This window comes from Coregonus clupeaformis, chromosome 1 (assembly GCF_020615455.1).
Source record: "Coregonus clupeaformis isolate EN_2021a chromosome 1, ASM2061545v1, whole genome shotgun sequence".
Lineage (NCBI taxonomy): Eukaryota > Metazoa > Chordata > Actinopteri > Salmoniformes > Salmonidae > Coregonus > Coregonus clupeaformis.
The window spans coordinates 62326013-62347366 of NC_059192.1; the positions used below are offsets into that span (position 1 = coordinate 62326013).

Sequence of the window (21354 nt, forward strand, 5' to 3'; positions counted from 1 at the left end):
CCTCAAAAAGTATTCCATGATAATGAGACCACGTGAAGTTTTCTAATGAATGCCAGCATTTATTGGATCACATCTACTTGGACCACTATAGATCCTGAACCCGACTCAGTCCAGTTCCATTATGCTATACATTGTCCTCAGTAAATCAAATGTCTTGGAAAACAGCTACACTTGCTGAATTATTGCAGGCATTACTGATATACTGTAGTCTTATGCAGACTCTCAAGTCGCAAGGCACTTTGCAAAATGTTGAATCCGATTCATAAAGAGTGTGATGCCACAGCAAGACTTTTCTAATGCAATACATTTCTAATATATTTTTTATGCAAAATATCTCACACTATTGTATGAATGCCTAATAAGAAACCACCACATGGTTGAGGTAGATCGCTAATAGTGATTTGTTTCTGTATTGCCTTCAGCCCATTCATTGTAGCAGAAGTACAATTAATCAATCAGCACATCCTGGACACAGTTGTAACCCCAGTCACATAAAGGTCATGCTCACAATGGTGTTGGAGACAAGGAGATTATTCAATGGGGGGTAGAGAGCAGGTTATGAACTCGTGAAGCAAGCATAACTCTTTTCAAGGTCATGACTTTTCAATGGAACTGCAAGGGCACATCAGGAGATCAAGACAAGACCCCAAACTCACATTGGAATTTTATTCAACGTATTCCCTACTGTTTTGTATCCTCATGATTTCAGTGGAAGATAATTATAGTGGTCATCAGTTCATTTTGGCCCATCTTATTTAACTGAAAAGAATCATACACTTTAGTTGCAATTAGAGATTGCACATATTGCACTCAACCCTTCAAATAGTTAGTCAGCGCATAATAGTGCTGAGTGATGTGTGGATAGTACAATGCCAGCAGATGGCGGCAAGCTCCAGATATGATGAGCAGTCACCATTTAATTATCAGCTGATAGTGTAACCTATACTACTAGATATAATGCAATATGTATTTTATGTATACCATATATATGTGCCAATAGCCAATATGTCTGGCTGTGGGAAAGCTTAATGGAACTGATCTGTTTTTTTGTTGTTGTTGCATTAGACCCTTGCAGCGTGTTTGTGTGTATTTGTGTGTTTCTGTGTGTTTGTGTGTGTGTCTGTGTGTGTGTGTGTGTCAATAACTGTATATATGTGTCCTGTATTAGACCCTTGCAGTGTGTCTACAGCAGGACATCTACAGCACCCAGTGTCACAGGCAGGCAAAGAGGATCATCAAGGACCTCAACCACCTGAACCATGGCCTATTCAACCCACTACCATCTAGAAGGCGGAGACAGTACAGGTGCTTCGAAGCTGGGACCGAGAGACTGAGAAACATCTTATATCTCCAGGCCATCAGACTGTTAAACAGTCATCACTAGCCGGCCTCCGCCCAGTACCCTGCCCAAAACCTTAGACACTGTCAATAGCTGGCTACCACCCGGTACTCTACCCTGCACCTTAGAGACTGCTGCCCTATGTACACAGAGTCACTGAACACTGGTCACTTTAATAATGTTTACATACTGCTTTACCCACTTTATATGTATATACTGTATTCGAGTCATGGCTCATCCTATTGTGCATTCAGAAAGTATTCAGACCCCTTGACTTTTCCACATTTTGTTATTTTACAGCCTTGTTCTAAAATTGATTTTTTTTAAATATCCTCATCAATCTACATACAATACCACATAATGATAAAGCGAAAACAGGTTTTTAGAAATGTTTGCAAATGTATTCAAAATAACAAACAGAAATACCTTATTCACGTAAGTACTCAGACCCCTTGCAATGAGACTGGAAATTGAGCTCAGATGCATCCTGTTTCCATTGATCAACCTTGAGATGTTTCTACAACTTGATTGGAGTCCACCTGTGGTAAATTCAATTGATTGGACATGATTTGGAAAGGCACAGACCTGTCTATACAAGGTCCCACAGTTGACAGTGCATGTCAGAGCAAAAACCAAGCCATGAGGTCAAAGGAATTGTCTGTAGAGCGCAAAGACAGGATTGTGTTGAGGCACAGATCTGGGGAAGGGTAACAAAAAAACATTTCTGCAGCATTGAAGGTCCCCAAGAACACAGTGGTCTCCATCATTCTTAAATGGAAGAAGTTTGGAACCACCAAGACTCTTCCTAGAGCTGGCCGCCTGGCCAAACTGAGCAATCAGGGGAGAAGGGCCTTGGTCAGGGAGGTGACCAAGAACCCGATGGTCACTCTGACAGAGCTCCAAAGTTCCTCTGTGGAGATGGGAGAACCTTCCAGATGGACAACCATCTCTGCAGCACTCCACCAATCAAGCCGTTATGGTAGAGTGGCCAGACAGAAGCCACTCCTCAGTAAAAGGCACATGACAGCACATGACAGCCTAAAGGACTCATGAAACCAAGATTGGCCTGATGAAACCAAGATTGAACTATTTGGCCTGAATGCCAAGCGTCACGTCCGGAGGAGACCTGGCACCATCCCTACAGTGAAGCATGGTGGTGGCAGCATCATGCTTTGGGGAGGTTTTTCAGGATCGAGGGGAAAAATGAACGGAGGAAAGTACAGAGAGATCCTTGATGAAAACCTGCTCCAGAGCGCTCAGGACCTCAGACCGGGGCGAAGGTTCACCTTCCAACAGGACAACGAACCTAAGCACACAGCCAAGACAACGCAGGAGTGGCTCTGGGATAAGTCTCTGAATGTCCTTGAGTGGCCCAGCCAGAGCCCGGACTTGAACCCAATCAAACATCTATGGAGAGACCTGAACATAGCTGTGCAGCGACGCTCCCCATCCAACCTGACAGAGATTGAGAGGATCTGCAGAGAAGAGGAACTCCCCAAATACAGGTGGGCCAAGCTTGTAGCGTCATACCCAAGAAGACTGGAGGCTGTAATCGCTGCCAAAGGTGTTTCAACAAAGTACTGAGTAAAGGGTCTGAATAGTTATGTAAATGTGATATTTCCGTTTTTTATTTTTAATACATTTGCTAAAATTTCTAAAAACATGTTTTTGCTTCGTCATTATGGGGTATTGTGTGTAGATTGATGAGGGGAAATCGATTTTAGAATAAGGCTGTAATGTAACAAAATGTGGAAAAAGTCAAGGGGTCTGAATACTTTCCAAAGGCACTGTAGCTCACTCTAATATATCTACTGCTGTGCATATCATTGTTAGTATAGCTTGTGTAAATTCATCTGGTGTAGGCTATATACATATAGATTGCATTTGGATTGCTGTGATTACAATGCTATTTGGCTTGTTAATTGGATTCGTTCGACATTTCTTGATAAAAAAATAAATATTTTTGATTAATTTTTTACTAGTTTAACATTTTACTGCATTGTTAGGCGCTAATAATATAACGATTACGCTGCACCCGCTTTAACATCTGCTAAACTGTGAATGTGACCAATAAACTATTTTATGTATCAGATAGTGTCATTTATCGACCATATTAATTATTGATGTGGCCATCTAAGGATTTTTTTACATTTCCATAAAGTTGATTTGTTGAGTTTGCATAGATTATTACTCAATCAATTATCAATTCAAATTCCAATATATAACCTTTGTGTAACGACATGCAAACAAAACCATAGGAGAAGATTGGGCGTGGCCTGCTGCCCTTACAGGAAGTCGAGTAAAAAGTATCCGAAGAGTTTTCGAAACTCAACCAACAACAGATCATTTTTGCCACAACAGGCAGTGCAGAGCTAAACAAAGCCGCGGTGAGTTGTTTATGGTGGGAAAGTTGATATGTAGCAACGAATAAAATGAATATAAACAATTGATTAAACGTTGTTTTTGTAACGTAGCTACTTTATCTGTATTGAAAAGGTGAAGTTTGCCGAATATTTTGTTTTTTCAGCAAGATAGCTTGTTAGTTAAACAAACAGAATGTCTTCATCGCTACGCTAACCAGCTACCGTTAGCTAGCAACAAAGCTAACAGTGAGTCCTAGTCAATGGCTAAGGTTAGCTAATTTAGCTAGCTAAGTTAGCGACAGTGATTGGCATCTAACACTAATTTAGCTAGTGAATGGCTTCTGTTTACAAGCATATATTTATTTTCTGGATAGCCACTATGGCTAGTAACTAGTTAAGTTAGCTGTGTTTCCATCCGTATCACAGTATCTATCGATAGCCAACTAACTAGCCGCCGTAAATTAATTTTGTTGACCAACTAGCCAGGTAATGTTAATAAGCTGTCTAACGTTAGCTAGCTACAGTAACTCTGCTAGTAGCTATTGTTATCTAGCTGTTGGTGTTCATCTGACAGTGTACAGAAAATCGAAAGTCTGTCAGCTAGCTAACGTTAACTGTTAACTAGTTAGCTGGCCAAATAAATGAACAAGTTTAGCTTCCGTTAGTTAGCTAATCCGGCTTCTTCTGGCCAACAGTCAGTTGTAGCTACCATTTCAGTCTTTGATTAAGTGTTTCAGCTGAACTAACAAACGTAAGCTAGTTAGCTAGCTATGTTGCTAGCTAAGTGATAGCCTTATTAACGTGTAGTTGGATAAACAAATCGTTAATTATCAAGCTAGTAGGTCAACCTTTCACATCTTGTCCCATCTGTGTGCCACCTAGTTAGCTAACTGTCATTGTCTCCCGCCTGTCTTTCAACACAGGGGAAAGATGCACTACTATCGTTATGAAAATGCAGAAGTCAGCTGCTGCTACAAGTACCTCATGTTCAGCTACAACATCATCTTTTGGGTAAGTAGTAATAGCAGTAGCCCTGTAAACCATGAGTAATGCAGACATGCTGTGACACCCCGTTGTCTCATTTGGTGCTATGCTATGAATGTAGTTATGAAGATACTGTATAGTTGGCCTGCGCTATGAGTCAGCCTAGCAGACTAAACTCCACTCTGGTGAAGGAAGTTTATGATTAACTTTACCAACAGAGTGGAGCAGAGACCAGACTTTGTGGAATCTAGCTCTCAGACTCGATTTGCCCAAGGTCAATACTTAACAAAAGTTAAATCATGAATTGCATACCTTGTACTTATGTTTGTCCTCTGTAGTTGCGTGCCTTTCTTTCATTTCAATAAACAACTTTTTAGGCTATAAAACAAGGGTCTCCAACCTTTTCTAGCATGAATGCTGCTTTTAAAAAATGAAACATGTTGTGAGCTACTCATTTTTTTCTCTAGCTTTCAGATAGGCACATTCATCTCTCCCCTGCAATGTTTCCCGGTTCCTTAGTGTACAAGAGAAAGTAGTGCACTATATTTTGTCTGTGAATATACCTGGTACAATAATGTTAATAAAGAACTCTGAGGGGGCCCTATATAATCTGCAATATCCTCCCCACCCCAAATTATGTTTTACATTTTCTTTGTTTTATCTTTCCTGGTTTTAGATTTGTTTTGTTTTTCACTCAAAAAATTACAATTCTTCATAGAGAAACAATGAAATTGGATGTTCTGAGTCAATGTGAAGACTATCTTTTTTTTTTTTTTGGGGGGAGAAACCTACCTACTCATTGCTATTTTCAACATTGTAGAATAATAGTGAAGACATCAAAACTATGAAATAACACATATGGAATCATGTAGTAACCAAAAAAGTGTTAAACAAATCAAAATATATTTTATATTTGAGATTCTTCAAATAGCCACCCTTTGCCTTGATGACATCTTTGCACACTCTTGGCATTCTCTCAACCAGCTTCATGAGGTAGTCACCTAAAATGCATTTAAATTAACAGGTGTGCCAAAGTTAAAAGTTAATTAGTGGAATTTCTTTCCTTAATGAGTTTGAGTCAATTAGTTGTGTTGTGACGAGGTCGGGGTGGTCCAAGTCCATATTATGGCAAGAACAGCTCAAATAAGCAAAGAGAAACGACAGTCCATCATTACTTTAAGACACGAAGGTCAGTTAATCTTGAAAATCTCAAGAACTTTCAAAGTTTCTTCAAGTGCAGTCGCAAAAACCATCAAGCGCTATGATGAAACTGGCTCTCAGAATTGTTTGGCCAGCTACTCATAGGTGGGCTGCAGGCTAATGGTAGCTCGCGATCAACCTGTTGGAGACCCCTGCTATAAAATTATTGTATCTTTCTATGATTTCTCTCTCGTTATTTCTCAGTATCTCTGGATAGAAAATGAGGCCTGTCAATAAAGTAATGTGCAAAATGTTATTGGTCGACACACCATCTGTAGATTGTGTGATTTGATTGGACAATGAGTATTTGGAGACCTAGGCCTACGTCATCGGAGAATCAATTGACACATGCGCATTCGCGCTAAGCTGCCATCTTTGAGAAACAGAAATGAGCAAAAGTCGGTTGTATTTGATTAACATTTATTGAGAAAGTATGGATTTCAGCAAACAATGAATGGTCTGCAACTACAGAGGACAAACATTGGTACACGGTAGGTGTTTAATGATTTACATTTTTTTGAAGTATTGACCTTGGGGGAATCGATGTAGTCTGAGCTAGATTCCACAAAGCCTGGTCTCTGCTCCACTCTGTTGGTGAAGTTCGTCATAAGCGTCCTTCAACGTGGAGTTTAGTCTGCTAGAGTCAGCCATGGCCAGTAATCAGATACTCTTAAATCCAGGCATACACTACACGATTTGACCCTGATTTAGCTGTCCCAGACACGTTTTTGAGATCAGAGACAAAATCCCCATGTTGTTGCCTGCAAAATCCTAGACGTCCCAATAATTTCAAACATATTTTATCGCCACAAAGTCGGCAATGCTCTTGTAGTGAGATGGGCAACAACATGTTTTGAGAACGGTGATCAGCAATGAGAGCTTGCCAGAGAAGAAGCCAGTTAGATGATGACGTATCGCTTCACCCAGAATGAGTAGACTGTCGAGCATGAGCGATTACTACTAGTATTCGTTTGTACTTGTCTTTAACCAAAGCCAGTGTCAAATCGTTACAACTCTGAAGTTCACAAGCAATGTTACTCAATTCAAAATGTATAGGCTAGATAATTCAACTCTGTATGGCAAGCGTGAATTTCTGACTAAATGCGTTTGAGGCTGCTTTGAGACACAACTCGTTCCAGCTACGTTAAGTCTAATCACATCACTCATTGTTTCTGGGAGACAGCGTGGTATCGAGAATCCTCACAACCAAGTGAAGAATCTTGTAGTGTGTGACCCCCTGTCTGTGCCACATCGTTTAGTGTGCACACCACTACGTTGGCAAGACAAAAAACTACAGGAAAGGCGTTTGTTTAATGTGAGGGTCAGCGATGTTAGGATTTTGAAAGTCGTGTAGTGTACGCCCGGCATAAGGGGGAGCATATAGCAGTCCCTCCAGGATTCTGTGATCGCAACATATTTAGCAAAAAAAACTCACTATGATATTTGCTAGCTTCCTCTCTTGGTCTGTGTCAACAGGAAATATAGAAACGCTTCTGTTTTGGATTTTGGTTAAGAGCGCTAATTCATCTCTTGATAGGGCAGTTGTAGTCTGAGTGCAAGGATACGCGATAACCACTTATGAAACATGTCTTCCTGTTTTTTTGCAATTTCTTGAGAATTTTGGTGCACCTTTGTAATTACAGGCGTTGTCAGTGTTTTCGTTATTAGCAGGCTCCCTCTTTTATACATCATTATTATTTAATATTCTTTAGTGGCAGATGTTTCCCTAATGCCTATATGAAATATAAAAGTAGACAACTGAACACACAAAGTAAAAAATGTAAACACACCAGAAAAATACTCTGCTTCCTTCCTCAGCTTGCTGGAGCAGCATTCATCGCCATTGGGTTCTGGGCCTGGAGTGAGAAGGTGAGTGAGCAGCTTCTCCCATTGTCCTGTAAATGTTTCAACACCATACAGACAGCTGATCTCTGCCCAATGACTGTGTTTGTATAATTGTGTTTGCGCCAGTCCTTCAACCCACAGACTGGTTGGCAGTCTAATACAGGATTGTCCAGTCACTTATCACTGCCATCACATCTTTTAAAAGATTCACATTCACAACCATCAAATTCACATTTAATTGTTACACACAGCTTGAAACTTTAGCTGATAACACATTTTAATCGAAATGTCTGTAAGCATGTCTGTTCTGTAGGGTTGAACCGCTACATTAGAGGTTATTCAAATGTGTATTGGACCTATTAATGTTACAAGATAACACGCCAGCTTTTAATCACAGATACCCCATGTAATTTATTAAATAATTTAATTATTTATCATGTGGCATTCATTATTCTCGTAATGACTGTCAACTTGCATGTTGATGCTGTGCTTGAAATGGTATCAGCCTCTGTGTCATCCATGTCTGAAAGGCCATACAGTAATTTAATTCACCAGTGGTACTGTGTTGCCATGCACAATAGCCTGGGTGTCTGTTAGCTCAACAGTTATCTCAGCTGTTCTCACTCCTGTAGGGAGTACTGTTGGACCTGACACAGGTGACACGGCTGCATGGCTTTGACCCCGTGTGGCTAGTGCTGTTGGTGGGAGCGATCACCTTCATCCTGGGCTTCGCAGGATGTGTAGGGGCACTAAGGGAGAACATATGCCTCCTCAAGTTTGTGAGTACTGTACCACCACAACAATACTCTTTCTATTTCTCTTGCTCTTTCTCTGTCTCTCTTGGGTCTCTCATAGCATACTGATAGCATACAGGTACACATTTTAGCTGGTCTTACAAGTGGTGCTGTGACGGTCATGGAATTTTGGATGACAGTTATTGGTCAGCCAAATGACCGCGGTCACTGTAAAAACCATTTGAGTAGAAAAAAGTAATCGTTCTCCTGTCCTCTGCTCCTGACTGCATGTGCTGCTGTATACATATAATGAATAGAACAGGCATCCCCATTCAAGCGTGATGGTATAGCGGGTGGACTGGTGGCCATTGTGAGTTTACCCATAGGAGCAAAGCAGGAAGTATACCCATCAATATGTGCTGTGATTTTGTTGATTCGACTCAAGTGACATTACAAAAAATATATTCCATTGCATGAGCCACATCAGTTAACATCATACATTCTACTTTACCATGGAAATTATTGCATGAAAATACCAGGCAGCCAGTGCGAGTTTACCCATGAAATTGCCAGGGTTAGAGGTTCCAAGCAAGTTCTATTCATTCAAAAATGTTTGTGCTGCTGCTGCAGGGGAGGGGGCATTACCTACGCAATGCCTTGCTTGTTTCAGCAAGAAGCTTGTGCAAAGGCCGGTTGGATGTACTGCCAAATGTTCTAAAAGACATTGGAGGCAGCTTATGGTAGAGAAAGGAACATTCAATTCTCTGGCAGCAGCTCTGGTGGACATTCCTGCAGTCAGCAAGCCAATTGCGCGCTACCTCAAAATTTGAGACATCTGTGGCATTTTGTTATGTCACAAAAATGCAAATTTTAGTGTATTTTTAGTCACCAGCACAAGGTGCACCTGTGTAATGATCATGCTGTTTAATCAGCTTCTTGATATGCCACACCTGTCATGTGGATGGAATATCTTGGCAAAGTAGAAATGCTCACTAACAGGGATAAAAGCACATTTGTGCATTTTTTTTGTTGAGAAATAAGCTTTTTGTGCATATGGAACATTTCTGGGATCTTTTATTTCTGCTCCTGAAACATGGGACCAACACTTTACTTTTTTGTTGTGTTTATATTTTTGTTCAGTACCAGTCAAAACTATGAAATAACACATATGGAATCATATAGTAACCAAAAAAGTGTTACACAAATCAAAATATATTCTTCAAATAGCCACCCTTTGCCTTGATGACAGCTTTGCCCGCTCTTGGCATTCTCTCAACCAGCTTCACCTGGAATACTTTTCCAACAGTCTTGAAGGAGTTCCCACATATGCTGAGCACTTGTTGGCTGCTATTCCATCACTCTGCCCTCCGACTCATCCCAAACCATCTCAACTGTGTTAGGTCAGGGGATTGTGGAGGCCAGGTCATCTGATGCAGCACTCCATCACTCTCCTTCTTGGTTAAATAGCACTTACAGTGGGGGAAAAAAGTATTTAGTCAGCCAGCAATTGTGCAAGTTCTCCCACTTAAAAAGATGAGAGGCCTGTAATTTTCATCATAGGTACACGTCAACTATGACAGACAAAATTAGGGAAAAAATTCAGAAAATCACATTGTAGGATTTTTTATGAATTTATTTGCAAATTATGGTGGAAAATAAGTATTTAGTCAATAACAAAAGTTTCTCAATACTTTGTTATAAACCCTTTGTTGGCAATGACACAGGTCAAACGTTTTCTGTAAGTCTTCACAAGGTTGTCACACACTGTTGCTGGTATTTTGGAACAGGTTGAGAGCTTCAAGTTCCTTGGTGTCCACATCACCAACGAACTATCATGGTCCAAACACACCAAGACGGTCGTGAAGAGGGCACGACAAAGCCTATTCCCCCTCAGGAGACTAAAAAGATTTGGCATGGGTCCTCAGATCCTCAACAAATTCTACAGCTGCACCATCGAGAGCATCCTGACTGGTTGCATCACCGCCTGGTATGGCAACTGCTTGGCCTCCGACCGCAAGGCACTACAGAGGGTAGTGCGTACGGCCCAGTACATCACTGGGGCAAAGCTTCCTGCCATCCAGGACCTCTATACCAGGCGGTGTCAGAGGAAGGCCCTCAAAATTGTCAAAGACTCCAGCCACCCTAGTCATAGACTGTTCTCTCTGCTACCGCACGGCAAGCGGTACCGGAGTGCCAAGTCTAGGTCCAAAAGACTTCTCAACAGCTTCTACCCCCAAGCCATAAGACTCCTGAACAGCTAATCATGGCTACCCAGACTATTTGCACTGCCCCCCCACCCCATCCTTTTTACGCTGCTGCTACTCTGTTAAGTATTTATGCATAGTCACTTTAACTCTACCCACACGTACATATTACCTCAATTACCTCAACTAGCCGGTGCCCCCGCACATTGACTCTGCAACGGTACCCCCCTGTATATATAGCCTCCCTACTGTCACTTTATTTTACTTCTGCTCTTTTTTTTTCTCAACACTTTTTTTTGTTGTTTTATTCTTACTTTTTTTGTTTAAAATAAATGCACTGTTGGTTAAGGGCTGTAAGTAAGCATTTCACTGTAATGTCTGCACCTGTTGTATTCGGCGCATGTGACCAATAAAATTTGATTTGATTTGATTTTGGCCCATTCCTCCATGCAGATCTCCTCTAGAGCAGTGATGTTTTGGGGCTGTCGCTGGGCAACACGGACTTTCAACTCCCTCCAAATATTTTCTATGGGGTTGAGATCTGGAGACTGGCTAGGCCACTCCAGGACCTTGAAATGCTTCTTACGAAGCCACTCCTTCGTTGCCCGGGCAGTGTGTTTGGGATCATTGTCATGCTGAAAGACCCAGCCACGTTTCATCTTCAATGCCCTTGCTGATGGAAGGAGGTTTTCACTCAATCTCACGATACATGGCCCCATTCATTCTTTCCTTTACATGGATCAGTCGTCCTGGTCCCTTTGCAGAAAAACAGCCCCAAAGCATGATGTTTCCACCCCCATGCTTCACAGTAGGTATGGTGTTCTTTGGATGCAACTCAGCATTCTTTGTCCTCCAAACACGACTGAGTTGAGTTTTTACCAAAAAGTTATATTTTGGTTTCATCTGACCATATGACATTCTCCCAATCCTCTTCTGGATCATCCAAATGCACTCTAACAAACTTCAGACGGGCCTGGACATGTACTGGCTTAAGCAGGGGGACACGTCTGGCACTGCAGGATTTGAGTCCCTGGCGGCGTAGTGTGTTACTGATGGTAGGCTTTGTTACTTTGGTCCCAGCTCTCTGCAGGTCATTCACTAGGTCCCCCCGTGTGGTTCTGGGATTTTTGCTCACCGTTCTTGTGATCATTTTGACCCCACGGGGTGAGATCTTGCGTGGAGCCCCAGATCGAGGGAGATTATCAGTGGTCTTGTATGTCTTCCATTTCCTAATAATTGCTCCCACAGTTGATTTCTTCAAACCAAGCTGCTTACCAATTGCAGATTCAGTCTTCCCAGCCTGGTGCAGGTCTACAATTTTGTTTCTGGTGTCCTTTGACAGCTCTTTGGTCTTGGCCATAGTGGAGTTTGGAGTGTGACTGTTTGAGGTTGTGGACAGGTGTATTTTATACTGATAACAAGTTCAAACAGGTGCCATTAATACAGGTAACGAGTGGAGGACAGAGGAGCCTCTTAAAGAAGAAGTTACAGGTCTGTGAGAGCCAGAAATCTTGATTGTTTGTAGATGACCAAATACTTATTTTCCACCATAATTTGCAAATCAATTCATTAAAAATCCTACAATGTGATTTTCTGGAATTTTCTTTCTCAATTTGTCTGTCATAGTTGACGTGTACCTACCTAGGCCTCTCATCTTTTTTTAAGTGGGAGAACTTGCACAATTGGTGGCTGACTACATACTTTTTTCCCCCACTGTATACAGCCTGGAGGTGTGTTGGGTCATTGTCCTGTTGAAAAACAAATTATAGTCCCACTAAGCCCAAACCAAATGGGATGGCGTATCGCTGCAGAATGCTGTGGTAGCCATGCTGGTTAAGTGTGCCTTGAATTCTAAATAAATCACATAATGTCACCAGCAAAGCACCCCCACACCATAACTCCATGCTTTACGTTGGGAATTACAGATGCGGAGATCATCTGTTCACCCACACGCGTCTCACAAAGACACAGCGGTTGGAACCAAATATCTCTAATTTGGACTCCAGACCAAAGGACAAATTTCCACCGGTCTAATGTCCATTGCTCGTGTTTCTTGGCCCAAGCACGTCTTTTCTTCTTATTGGTGTCCTTTAGTAGTGGTTTCTTTGCAGCAATTCGACCATGAAGGCCTGATTCACACAGTTCCCTCTGAACAGTTGATGTTGAGATGTGTCTGTGACTTGAACTCTTTGAAGCATTTATTTGGTCTGCAATTTCTGAGGCTGGTAACTGTAATGAATTTATCCTCTGCAGCAGAGGTAACTCTGGGTCTTCCATTCCTGTGGTGGTCCTCATTGAGAGCCAGTTTCAACATAGCGCTTGATGGATTTTGCTACTGCACTTGAAGAAACTTTCGAAGTTCTTGAAATATTCCGTATTGACTGACCTTCATGTCTTAAAGTAATGATGGACTGTCGTTTCTCTTTGCTTATTAGAGCTGTTCTTGCCATAATATGGACTTGGTCTTTTACCAAATAGGCCAACTTCTGTATACCTCCCATACCTTGTCACAACACAACTGATTGGCTCAAACGCGTTAAGAAGGAAAGAAATTCCACAAATTGACTTTTAAGAAGGCACACCTGTTAATTGAAACACATTCCAGGTGACTACCTCATGAAGCTGGTTGAGAGAATGCAAGAGTGTGCAAAGCTGTCATCAAGGCAAAGGGTGGCTACTTTGAAGAATCTCAAATATATTTTGTTTAACACTTTTTTTGGTTACTATTTTTTTTTTTTTGGTTCCATATGTGTTATTTCATAGTTTTGATGCCTTCACTATTAATGTAGAAAATACTAAAAATAAAGAAAAACCCTTGAATGAGTAGGTGTGTCCAAACTTTTGATTGGGACTGTATGTACAGTGGGGGGGGGGGGGGAAGTATTTAGTCAGCCACCAATTGTGCAAGAAAAAAAGTATTTAATCAGCCATCAATTTGTCCTCATCAATCTACACACACTAACCTATAATGACAAAGCGAAACTGTTTTTAGAAATGTTTGCTAATTTATAATAATAAAAATAAACAGAAATACCTTATTTACATAAGTATTCAGATGCTTTGCTATGAGACTCGAAATTGAGCTCTGGTGCATCCTGTTTCCATTGATCATCCTTGATGTTTCTACAACTTGATTGGACACCACCTGTGGTAAATTCAATTGTTTGGACATGATTTGGAAAGGCACAGACCTGTCTATATAAGGTCTACAGTTTACAGTGCATGACAGAGCAAAAACCAAGCCATGAGGTCGAAGGAGTTGTCCGTAGAGCTCCAAGACAGGACTATGTTGAGGCACAGATCTGGGGAAGGGTACCAAAATAATTCTGCAGCATTGAAGGTCCCCAAGGACACAGTGGCCTCCATCATTCTTAAATGGAAGAAGTTTGGAACCACCAAGACTCTTCCTAGAGCTGGCTGCCCGGCCAAAGTGAGCAATCAGGGGAGAAGGGCCTTGGTCAGGGAGGTGACCAAGAACCTCATGGTCACTCTGACAGAGCTCCAGATTTCCTCTGTGGAGATGGTTGTCCTTCTGGAAGGATCTCCCATCTCTGCACCACTCCACCAATCAGGCTTTTATGGTAGATTGGCCAGACGGAACCTATTGTTAGTAAAAGGCACATGACAGCCAGCTTGGAGTTTACCAAAAGGCACCTAAAGGACTCTCAGACCATGAGAAACAAGATTCTCTTGTCTGATGAAACCAAGATTGAACTCTTTGGCCTGAATGCAAAGTGTCACATCTGGACGAAACCTGGCACCATCCCTACTGTGAAGCATGGTGGAGACAGCTTCATGCTGTGGGGATGTTTATAAGCTGCAGGGACTGGGAGACCAGTCAGGATTGAGGGAAAGATGAATGGAGCAAAGTTCATAGAGATCCTTGATGAAAACCTGCTCCAGAGCGCTCAGGACTTCAGACTGGGGCAAAGGTTCACCTTCCAACAGGAGAACGACCCTAAGCACACAGCATGACAATTCAAGAGTGGCTTCGGGACAAGTCTCAATGTCCTTGAATGGCCCAGCCAGAGCCCTGACTTGAACCCGATCGAACATCTCTGGAGAGACCTGAATATAGCTGTGCAGCGACTCTCCCCATCCAACCTGACAGAGCTTGAGAGGATCTGCAGAGAAGAATGCGAGAAACTCACCAAATACAGGTATGCCAAGCTTGTAGCTTCATACCCAAGAAGACTCGATGCTGTAATTGCTGGCAAAGGTGCTTCAGCAAAGTGCTGAGTAAAGGGTCTGAATACTTATGCAAATGTGATATTTCTGTTTTATTTTTAATACATTTGCAAAAACCCGTTTTTGAATTGTCATTATGGAGTATTGTGTGTAGATTGAGGGGGGGGGGGGGGACTATTTAATCCATTATAGAATAAGGCTGTAACGTTGTAGAAAGTTTTGATGTCTTCACTATTATTCTACAACGTAGAAAATAGTAAAAATAAAGAAAAACCCTGGAATGAGTAGCTGTGTCCAAACTTTTGTTTGGTACTGTATATAGATAGATAGACGGAGAGAGATTTACATTGTTATTTTATTTTCATGTCAGTCTACATCTATAACAGTCTGTTACAGTTATACGTTAATTGTGCCAGCCCTACTTACAAGCCCTTTCTGTTGGCCCAGCTTGTGCTCCACTAGTCAGACATGCTCCTATGACTCCTCAGGCTATACGATGACTGACTATATAACAAGGTGTGTCCATCTTAATGAGTGTAAATCCATCAATGAGGGATTCCTTCATTCACCACATCCTTCATTGATTAGGGCATGCAATTGTTTTATCTTTATGGTGGGTTTTTTCTACCCATGCAAAGCACTACCAAACCATATTAGCAAGAACACTACTGTCCTGTATTTGAGTCTGTTGTCTCTGACTCTGATGCTTCTCTATCAGTCTCCCACCACGTGTAGTTAACTTGTTTTTCTCTTCCAGTTCTCGGGTGTGATCGGGTTAATCTTCTTCCTGGAATTGACTGCGGCCGTGCTGGCGTTCGTTTTCCAGGACAACGTCAGAGAGTGGATCAACGACTTCTTCCTGGCCAATGTCAAGGCCTACAGAGAGGACATCGACCTGCAGAACCTCATCGACTCCCTGCAAAAGCTGGTGAGAGAGCTATGCAGCGTGTGGCTGTGGGGGGTGGGTAATGGGATATAGAGGCAGGGAGAATGTGAGACACAAGGTGACCTAATAACCTGCTGTCCCTCACATCGGTTCTGTCACATTGTTTCCTTCCTTTCCTCCTAACCCCTCCCCGAGATTGTTCATACATCCCAGTGTTAGTGTGTGATTGTGTGCTTGCTTTCACAAGCCTTGCTACAATGGCCGGTTGTTCTCTGGGGACCTGATGATACTTGAACTGCTGTCCTTTAAGTGGATATGTGCTGTGTGCTCAGTCCTACACTGTCAGATGTATGGTATGGAAACACACCTCAGGAGTTGGAGTGTGTTCGGTTCGTTAGAACCATCTGACTCAAACTCCCCTCTATTGTCTGTCCTAGAACCACTGCTGCGGAGCCAAGGAGCCTGACGACTGGAACCTGAACGTCTACTTCAACTGCACCAACAACAACCCCAGCAGAGAGAGGTGTGGAGTGCCCTTCTCCTGCTGCCTCAGTGACCCTACAGTGAGTAATCTGCCTGCCCGTATCTCCATGTCTCTCTTGTGGGTTTCCCGAGTGGCGCAGTGGTCTAAGGCACTGCATTGCAGTGCTAGCTGTGCCACTAGATCCTGGTTCGAATCCAGGCTCTGTCGTAGCCGGCCGTGACCGGGAGACCCATAGGGCGGCGCACAATTGGCCCAGCGTCGTCCAGGGTAGGGGAGGGAATGGCCGGCAGGGATGTAGCTCAGTTGGTAGAGCATGGCGTTTGCAACGCCAGGGTTTTGGGTTCGATTCCCACGGGGGGCCAGTATGCAAAATAAAAAAAATTATGTATGCACTCAGTCGCTCTGGATAAGAGTGTCTGCTAAATGACTAAAATGTAATGTAAAAAATGGTGTCATTGCTCCTTCCGTATCCGTCTCCTCTGAATAAGTGACTCTGTACTAGTTGTTATAACTGCCACTGTCATACTCATTTTTAGGTATGCCTCATTAGTCCTTGACACTGACAGGACTAAATCGACCTGTTCCTTTCTCTCTCTCCTCAGGACTCAGTTTTAAACACCCAGTGTGGCTATGATGTCCGTAAACATCTAAAGGTATGACCCTATCCAGTGCACACATACACTGCCGTTCAAAAGTTTGGGGTCATTTAGAAATGTCCTTGTTTTCGAAAGAAAAGCAAAAAAAATGGTCCATTAAAATAACATACAATTGATCAGAAATACAGTGTAGACATTGTTAATGTTGTAAATGGCTATTGTAGCTGGAAACGGCTGATGTTTTTATGGAATATCTTCATAGGCGTACAGAGCCCATTATCAGCAACTATCAGTCCTGTGTTCCAATGGAACGTTGTGTTTGCTAATCCAAGTTTTTCACTTTAAAAGGCTAATTGATCATTAGAAAATCATTTTGCAATTATGTAAGCACAGCTGAAAACTGTTGTGCTGATTTAAAGAAGCAATAAAACTGGCCTTCTTGAGACTAGTTGAGTATTTGGAGCTCAAAATGTCCAGAAACAAATAACTTTATTCTGAAGGCTATTCTATGTGAGAAATTGCCAAGAAACTGAAGATCTCGTACAACGCTGTGTACTACTCCCTTCACAGAACAGCGCTAACTGGCTCTAACCAGAATAGAAAGAGGAGTGGGAGGCCCCGGTGCACAACTGAGCAAGAGCTGAGCTATTTAGCAGACACTTTTATCCAAAGTGACTTATGTATATCCGCACACAGAATCTGGAGAAATTGCTATTTCTCTTTACGATAGCCTACTGCATGTCTTAACTGTATGTTTATATGGCCTATATATGCATCCATGTCTATTGTTTGCAACAATCCACCTCTGTACTAGCTGTAGTAAGACTATTGCTGTGAAAGTTAAACATTTTATTGAGAAAGTAATAGATTTCAGTGCAGAAAGTAAACTTCCATTTCTTCTTACGGGTACATAATACAGGTTTTCGTGTAATGTCATTTAAACTGTATCGACAGCGCCTTTCCTTCCCCATTACCCAAATGGGAGAAAAACAAATGTGGTGTTATCACTGCTGAATAAAAGGCAGGCTCCCTCCTGCCCCTGTTAATCTCTTGTCACTACGAAGAACGGCAGGCTGAAAATAAATGATCCTTTTTCTATATTTTTGGCCTAGTGTTCCAGTGGTCGCTCTTAAAGCTGGGGCTTAAATTTGTTTTTCTGCAAATCCACCCTGTTTTACATCGGTTCTGGTCCCCTGGCTCAGAATGAACTATTCATCTTCATTGTTATTCAAAGTTATAAGGCAAACTGATTTGTCTTTTTTGTTTGTCAGGAAAAACAATGTCTTAGACACAGCAGATGCTTCTAGATAAATGGGAGTTTTTATTTTGAAATGGAAGAGCTGAGTTTCACTATTCATCATATATGACTCATCAATTCTTTATATTTTTTTATGTTCTTGTTTGTCATATACCAGATATGTGCAGTGAAATGTTGTTTTACAGGGTCAGCCATAGTAGTTCGGCACCCCTGGAGAAAATCAGGACAGAGTGCCTTGCTCAAGGGCACATCGAGAGATTTTTCACCTTGTTGGCTCGGGTATTCGAACCAGCGACCTCTCGGTTACTGGCCCAACGCTTTAACCACTAGGCTACCTGCTGCCTATCTATTTGCTAATTTTGACCTTTCCTCTGCCTCTTGTGGTGGTCAATATTAATTTCACTAAGATATTGTCATAGGCTGTCATGTATAACGGCTACACAATAGCAGAAGGTATCCTTTTGACTTTTTTATATTCTAATTCGGAACTCTTTTTGTTAAACACTTGGTGTCAAATCAAATCTTCTTAGTATTTGAAAAAAAACGATCAGTTGGATCTAAACCTTCAAGATGCATTTAGTGCACCAAGACTGGTACTTAGTGTAAGGTGATTTGAGTAAGCCGATATATATATATATATATATATATATATTCAAAGGTACGGGAGAGCATTCCATATAGCTCTCATTTCCTGTTGCAGGGGGACTGGATCAACTATATTTACGTCAAGGGCTGCATCCCAGCCTTAGAGGAATGGCTTCCACGGAATCTCTACATAGTAGCTGGAGTATTCATCATTATATCTCTGCTTCAGGTAAATATATCTATATTGAAATTAGACTACATGTTTATATGCTTATGGGATTCATATCTATTGTTAGCTAATGCTGTAAATTCTTCCCCCTTTTCAGATGATGGGCATCTTCTTGGCTCGGACACTTATTGTCGATATTGAGAAGGTCAAGTTTAACTACTAGTGAGGGGTGTGGTGGAATGCATAGGCCTACAGGGTACAGTACTGAGAGAGAAACTATCCACCAGCCATTCCACCCTCTCTCTGATCTCCCTCTCTGAGACCTGGCAAGGGATGAGAGAAGAGGACAAATACTTCTTCCATACCTATGGCTTGTTATCTTTGGACTGTTCTGTCAGTCTCTGCACAGTGGATATGAAGCTGCCTTATTCAACTAGACTCTTATGTGCCTTCTCTCACAGGATTGCAGTCAGACTTCAAGGAACCTCTTAAAAAAATACCCCTGAGTTTCCCTTTAAATATGTTTTTGTATTAGATACATTCTTGTATTGTTTGCCTCAGACACACTGAACATCTTCCTCTCTTTCCCGGGAACAGTGTCTTAACCAATATACCCAGGTAGAATCCTGGGTGAATACATCATACCTCAACAATGATCCAAAAACAACATTGAAGTCGTCAAAAGTGTTCAAACGGTGTGCTCTCTGGCCTGCAGCATTCCATGACTAGAATGGTAGGATTTCAGACTGGGCGAACAGTAAGAGTTGTCTACCACATCAGTGAAGCTGTAATTGCTCCAATATGAGACTTTGCCCTAGAGCTCTTTCTGAACCAACAGGATCTCAGCATCTCATTGTGTGACGGCTAATCTCGTCCACCAGCTGGCGCGCTCTCCATCTAGCGTTACCCTTAGAACCTCCCCCTACATTGTGGACATCAAAGCTCGAGCAGCACGTGATTTAAACAAGGAAGAGAGTTCAGAAAATCTGAAAGTACACGTCTTTAGAAATAGTTTTCACATATCAACTTTATATCCCGAACTCCGAATCAATTGAGCTTCTCAAAAATATGGTCAATGTGATAGAACCTTTATATTGATTGGTGATTTTTGCCATATTTCAGTTTAATCTAACACAGCTGTAGCAGGCTCGCCCTCTCACACCTCGATTTTAACCACACCCCTTTCGAATCCTGCTTTATTGCACAGTGTTACCAGGCTCTATGTGACAGCAATTTTAGCCTGGGGATGAGGTTATGTGACAGGCTTTCAACTGGAACCCCCATTGTCCCTTACCTCTCAGCTAAACATTGGGAAAATTATGTTAGCTCTTAACCATTTGAATTAGTCTGCAGCCGTTCAAACCCACATGTGCACTGCTGAACCTCTGACCTGTTGTCAATCAAGCCGTCTCTTTTCTGAGTCATTTGTCTCACATAACTTGTCATACATACTTGTCAGTCTACAACGTGCATCAAATGCTTCTGAGCAGAATAAGTTAAGTATTGATCATTTAGATACATACAATTTTCCTTAAGGGAAAGATAATTGTGGATTCAATGTGTATGTAGATAGTTGACATGTTTTATTTTTATCAGTGTTCGATGACCCCTAAGTGAAGTATTAGTTAGCCCTCAGAGTAGCAGAGTTTTATTATTTTGCTGTTGTGATGATGGGGCTTCCCGATGGCACTTTATGGAGAAAATATACAATTACAAATGTACTCTCCTCTCATTCCAGATTATATACCTCAACAAGGCACCCAGCAATCTTCCAAGTGAACCCTGGCCTAACATTATTCAAAGTGTTCCGAATGCGTATTTGGCAGAGGTGTTTGCCTCAAGCCAGTTAACTGCCAGTCCCTCCACACATTGAGCTTGCTTTACCGCCATCCTGTCCAAAGGTACTCTGCTGTCCTCGTACTAGAAAGGGGAGCTTTACAGAGCCATCTATGGCAGGGTTGTGGAATGTTGAGTCAGGATATCTTTGATGGGGTTTTACAGCTGATGAATGCTGGAGTTGAGCTATATATCATATGTTACAAGATCAAAGAGGCAAATGAAACCAATGGAGTAGAAGGTCATTCAGGCCTTCAACTCCTGATCTGGTGGTGAATGTATGTCATGTAGTTTGACAATTCTTTGTGTGTAGTGTGTGTTACTGATTGTTTCCATGTAATCATATGTGTTTTTAACAAAAAGGGACCTTTTTCATATGTAGATGTTATCTGTTTTACTTAATGACATTTTGTAAATGTGAATTTTCTTGATAGGTTTTTATAAGCAATAAAGTATGTTTGTCCATTTTGTTAAACAGAGACAGTGTAGCAACTTTGATGGGGGTGGGTGCCACAAAGAATCTGAGCTCATCACGAGGGGCTGCAGTGGCTTGCGGGCCTGCATACCCACATCCATTCACACACATGCAGTCAGAGCTGGCCCTGAAGAGAAATGTTTGCAGTTTTTAATATCTGAGTGAGAGTGACTAACAATCGAGGGGGCTGGTCGATAGTTGGCTAGAC

The 21354-nt window shown here is 41.8% G+C and overlaps 1 protein-coding gene across 1 annotated transcript; it reads left to right on the forward strand.

Moving 5' to 3' along the window:
- Positions 1-3650: 3650 nt before the first annotated feature.
- Positions 3651-21150, forward strand: LOC121571611 (tetraspanin-14). The gene is made up of 9 exons (XM_041883173.1): positions 3651-3726; positions 4626-4713; positions 7705-7755; positions 8364-8510; positions 15615-15785; positions 16181-16306; positions 16830-16880; positions 18782-18895; positions 18993-21150. Exons 2-9 carry the CDS (start codon positions 4633-4635, stop codon positions 19056-19058), a joined length of 807 nt encoding a protein of 268 aa, XP_041739107.1. The 5' UTR covers positions 3651-3726; positions 4626-4632; the 3' UTR covers positions 19059-21150.
- Positions 21151-21354: the final 204 nt, after the last annotated feature.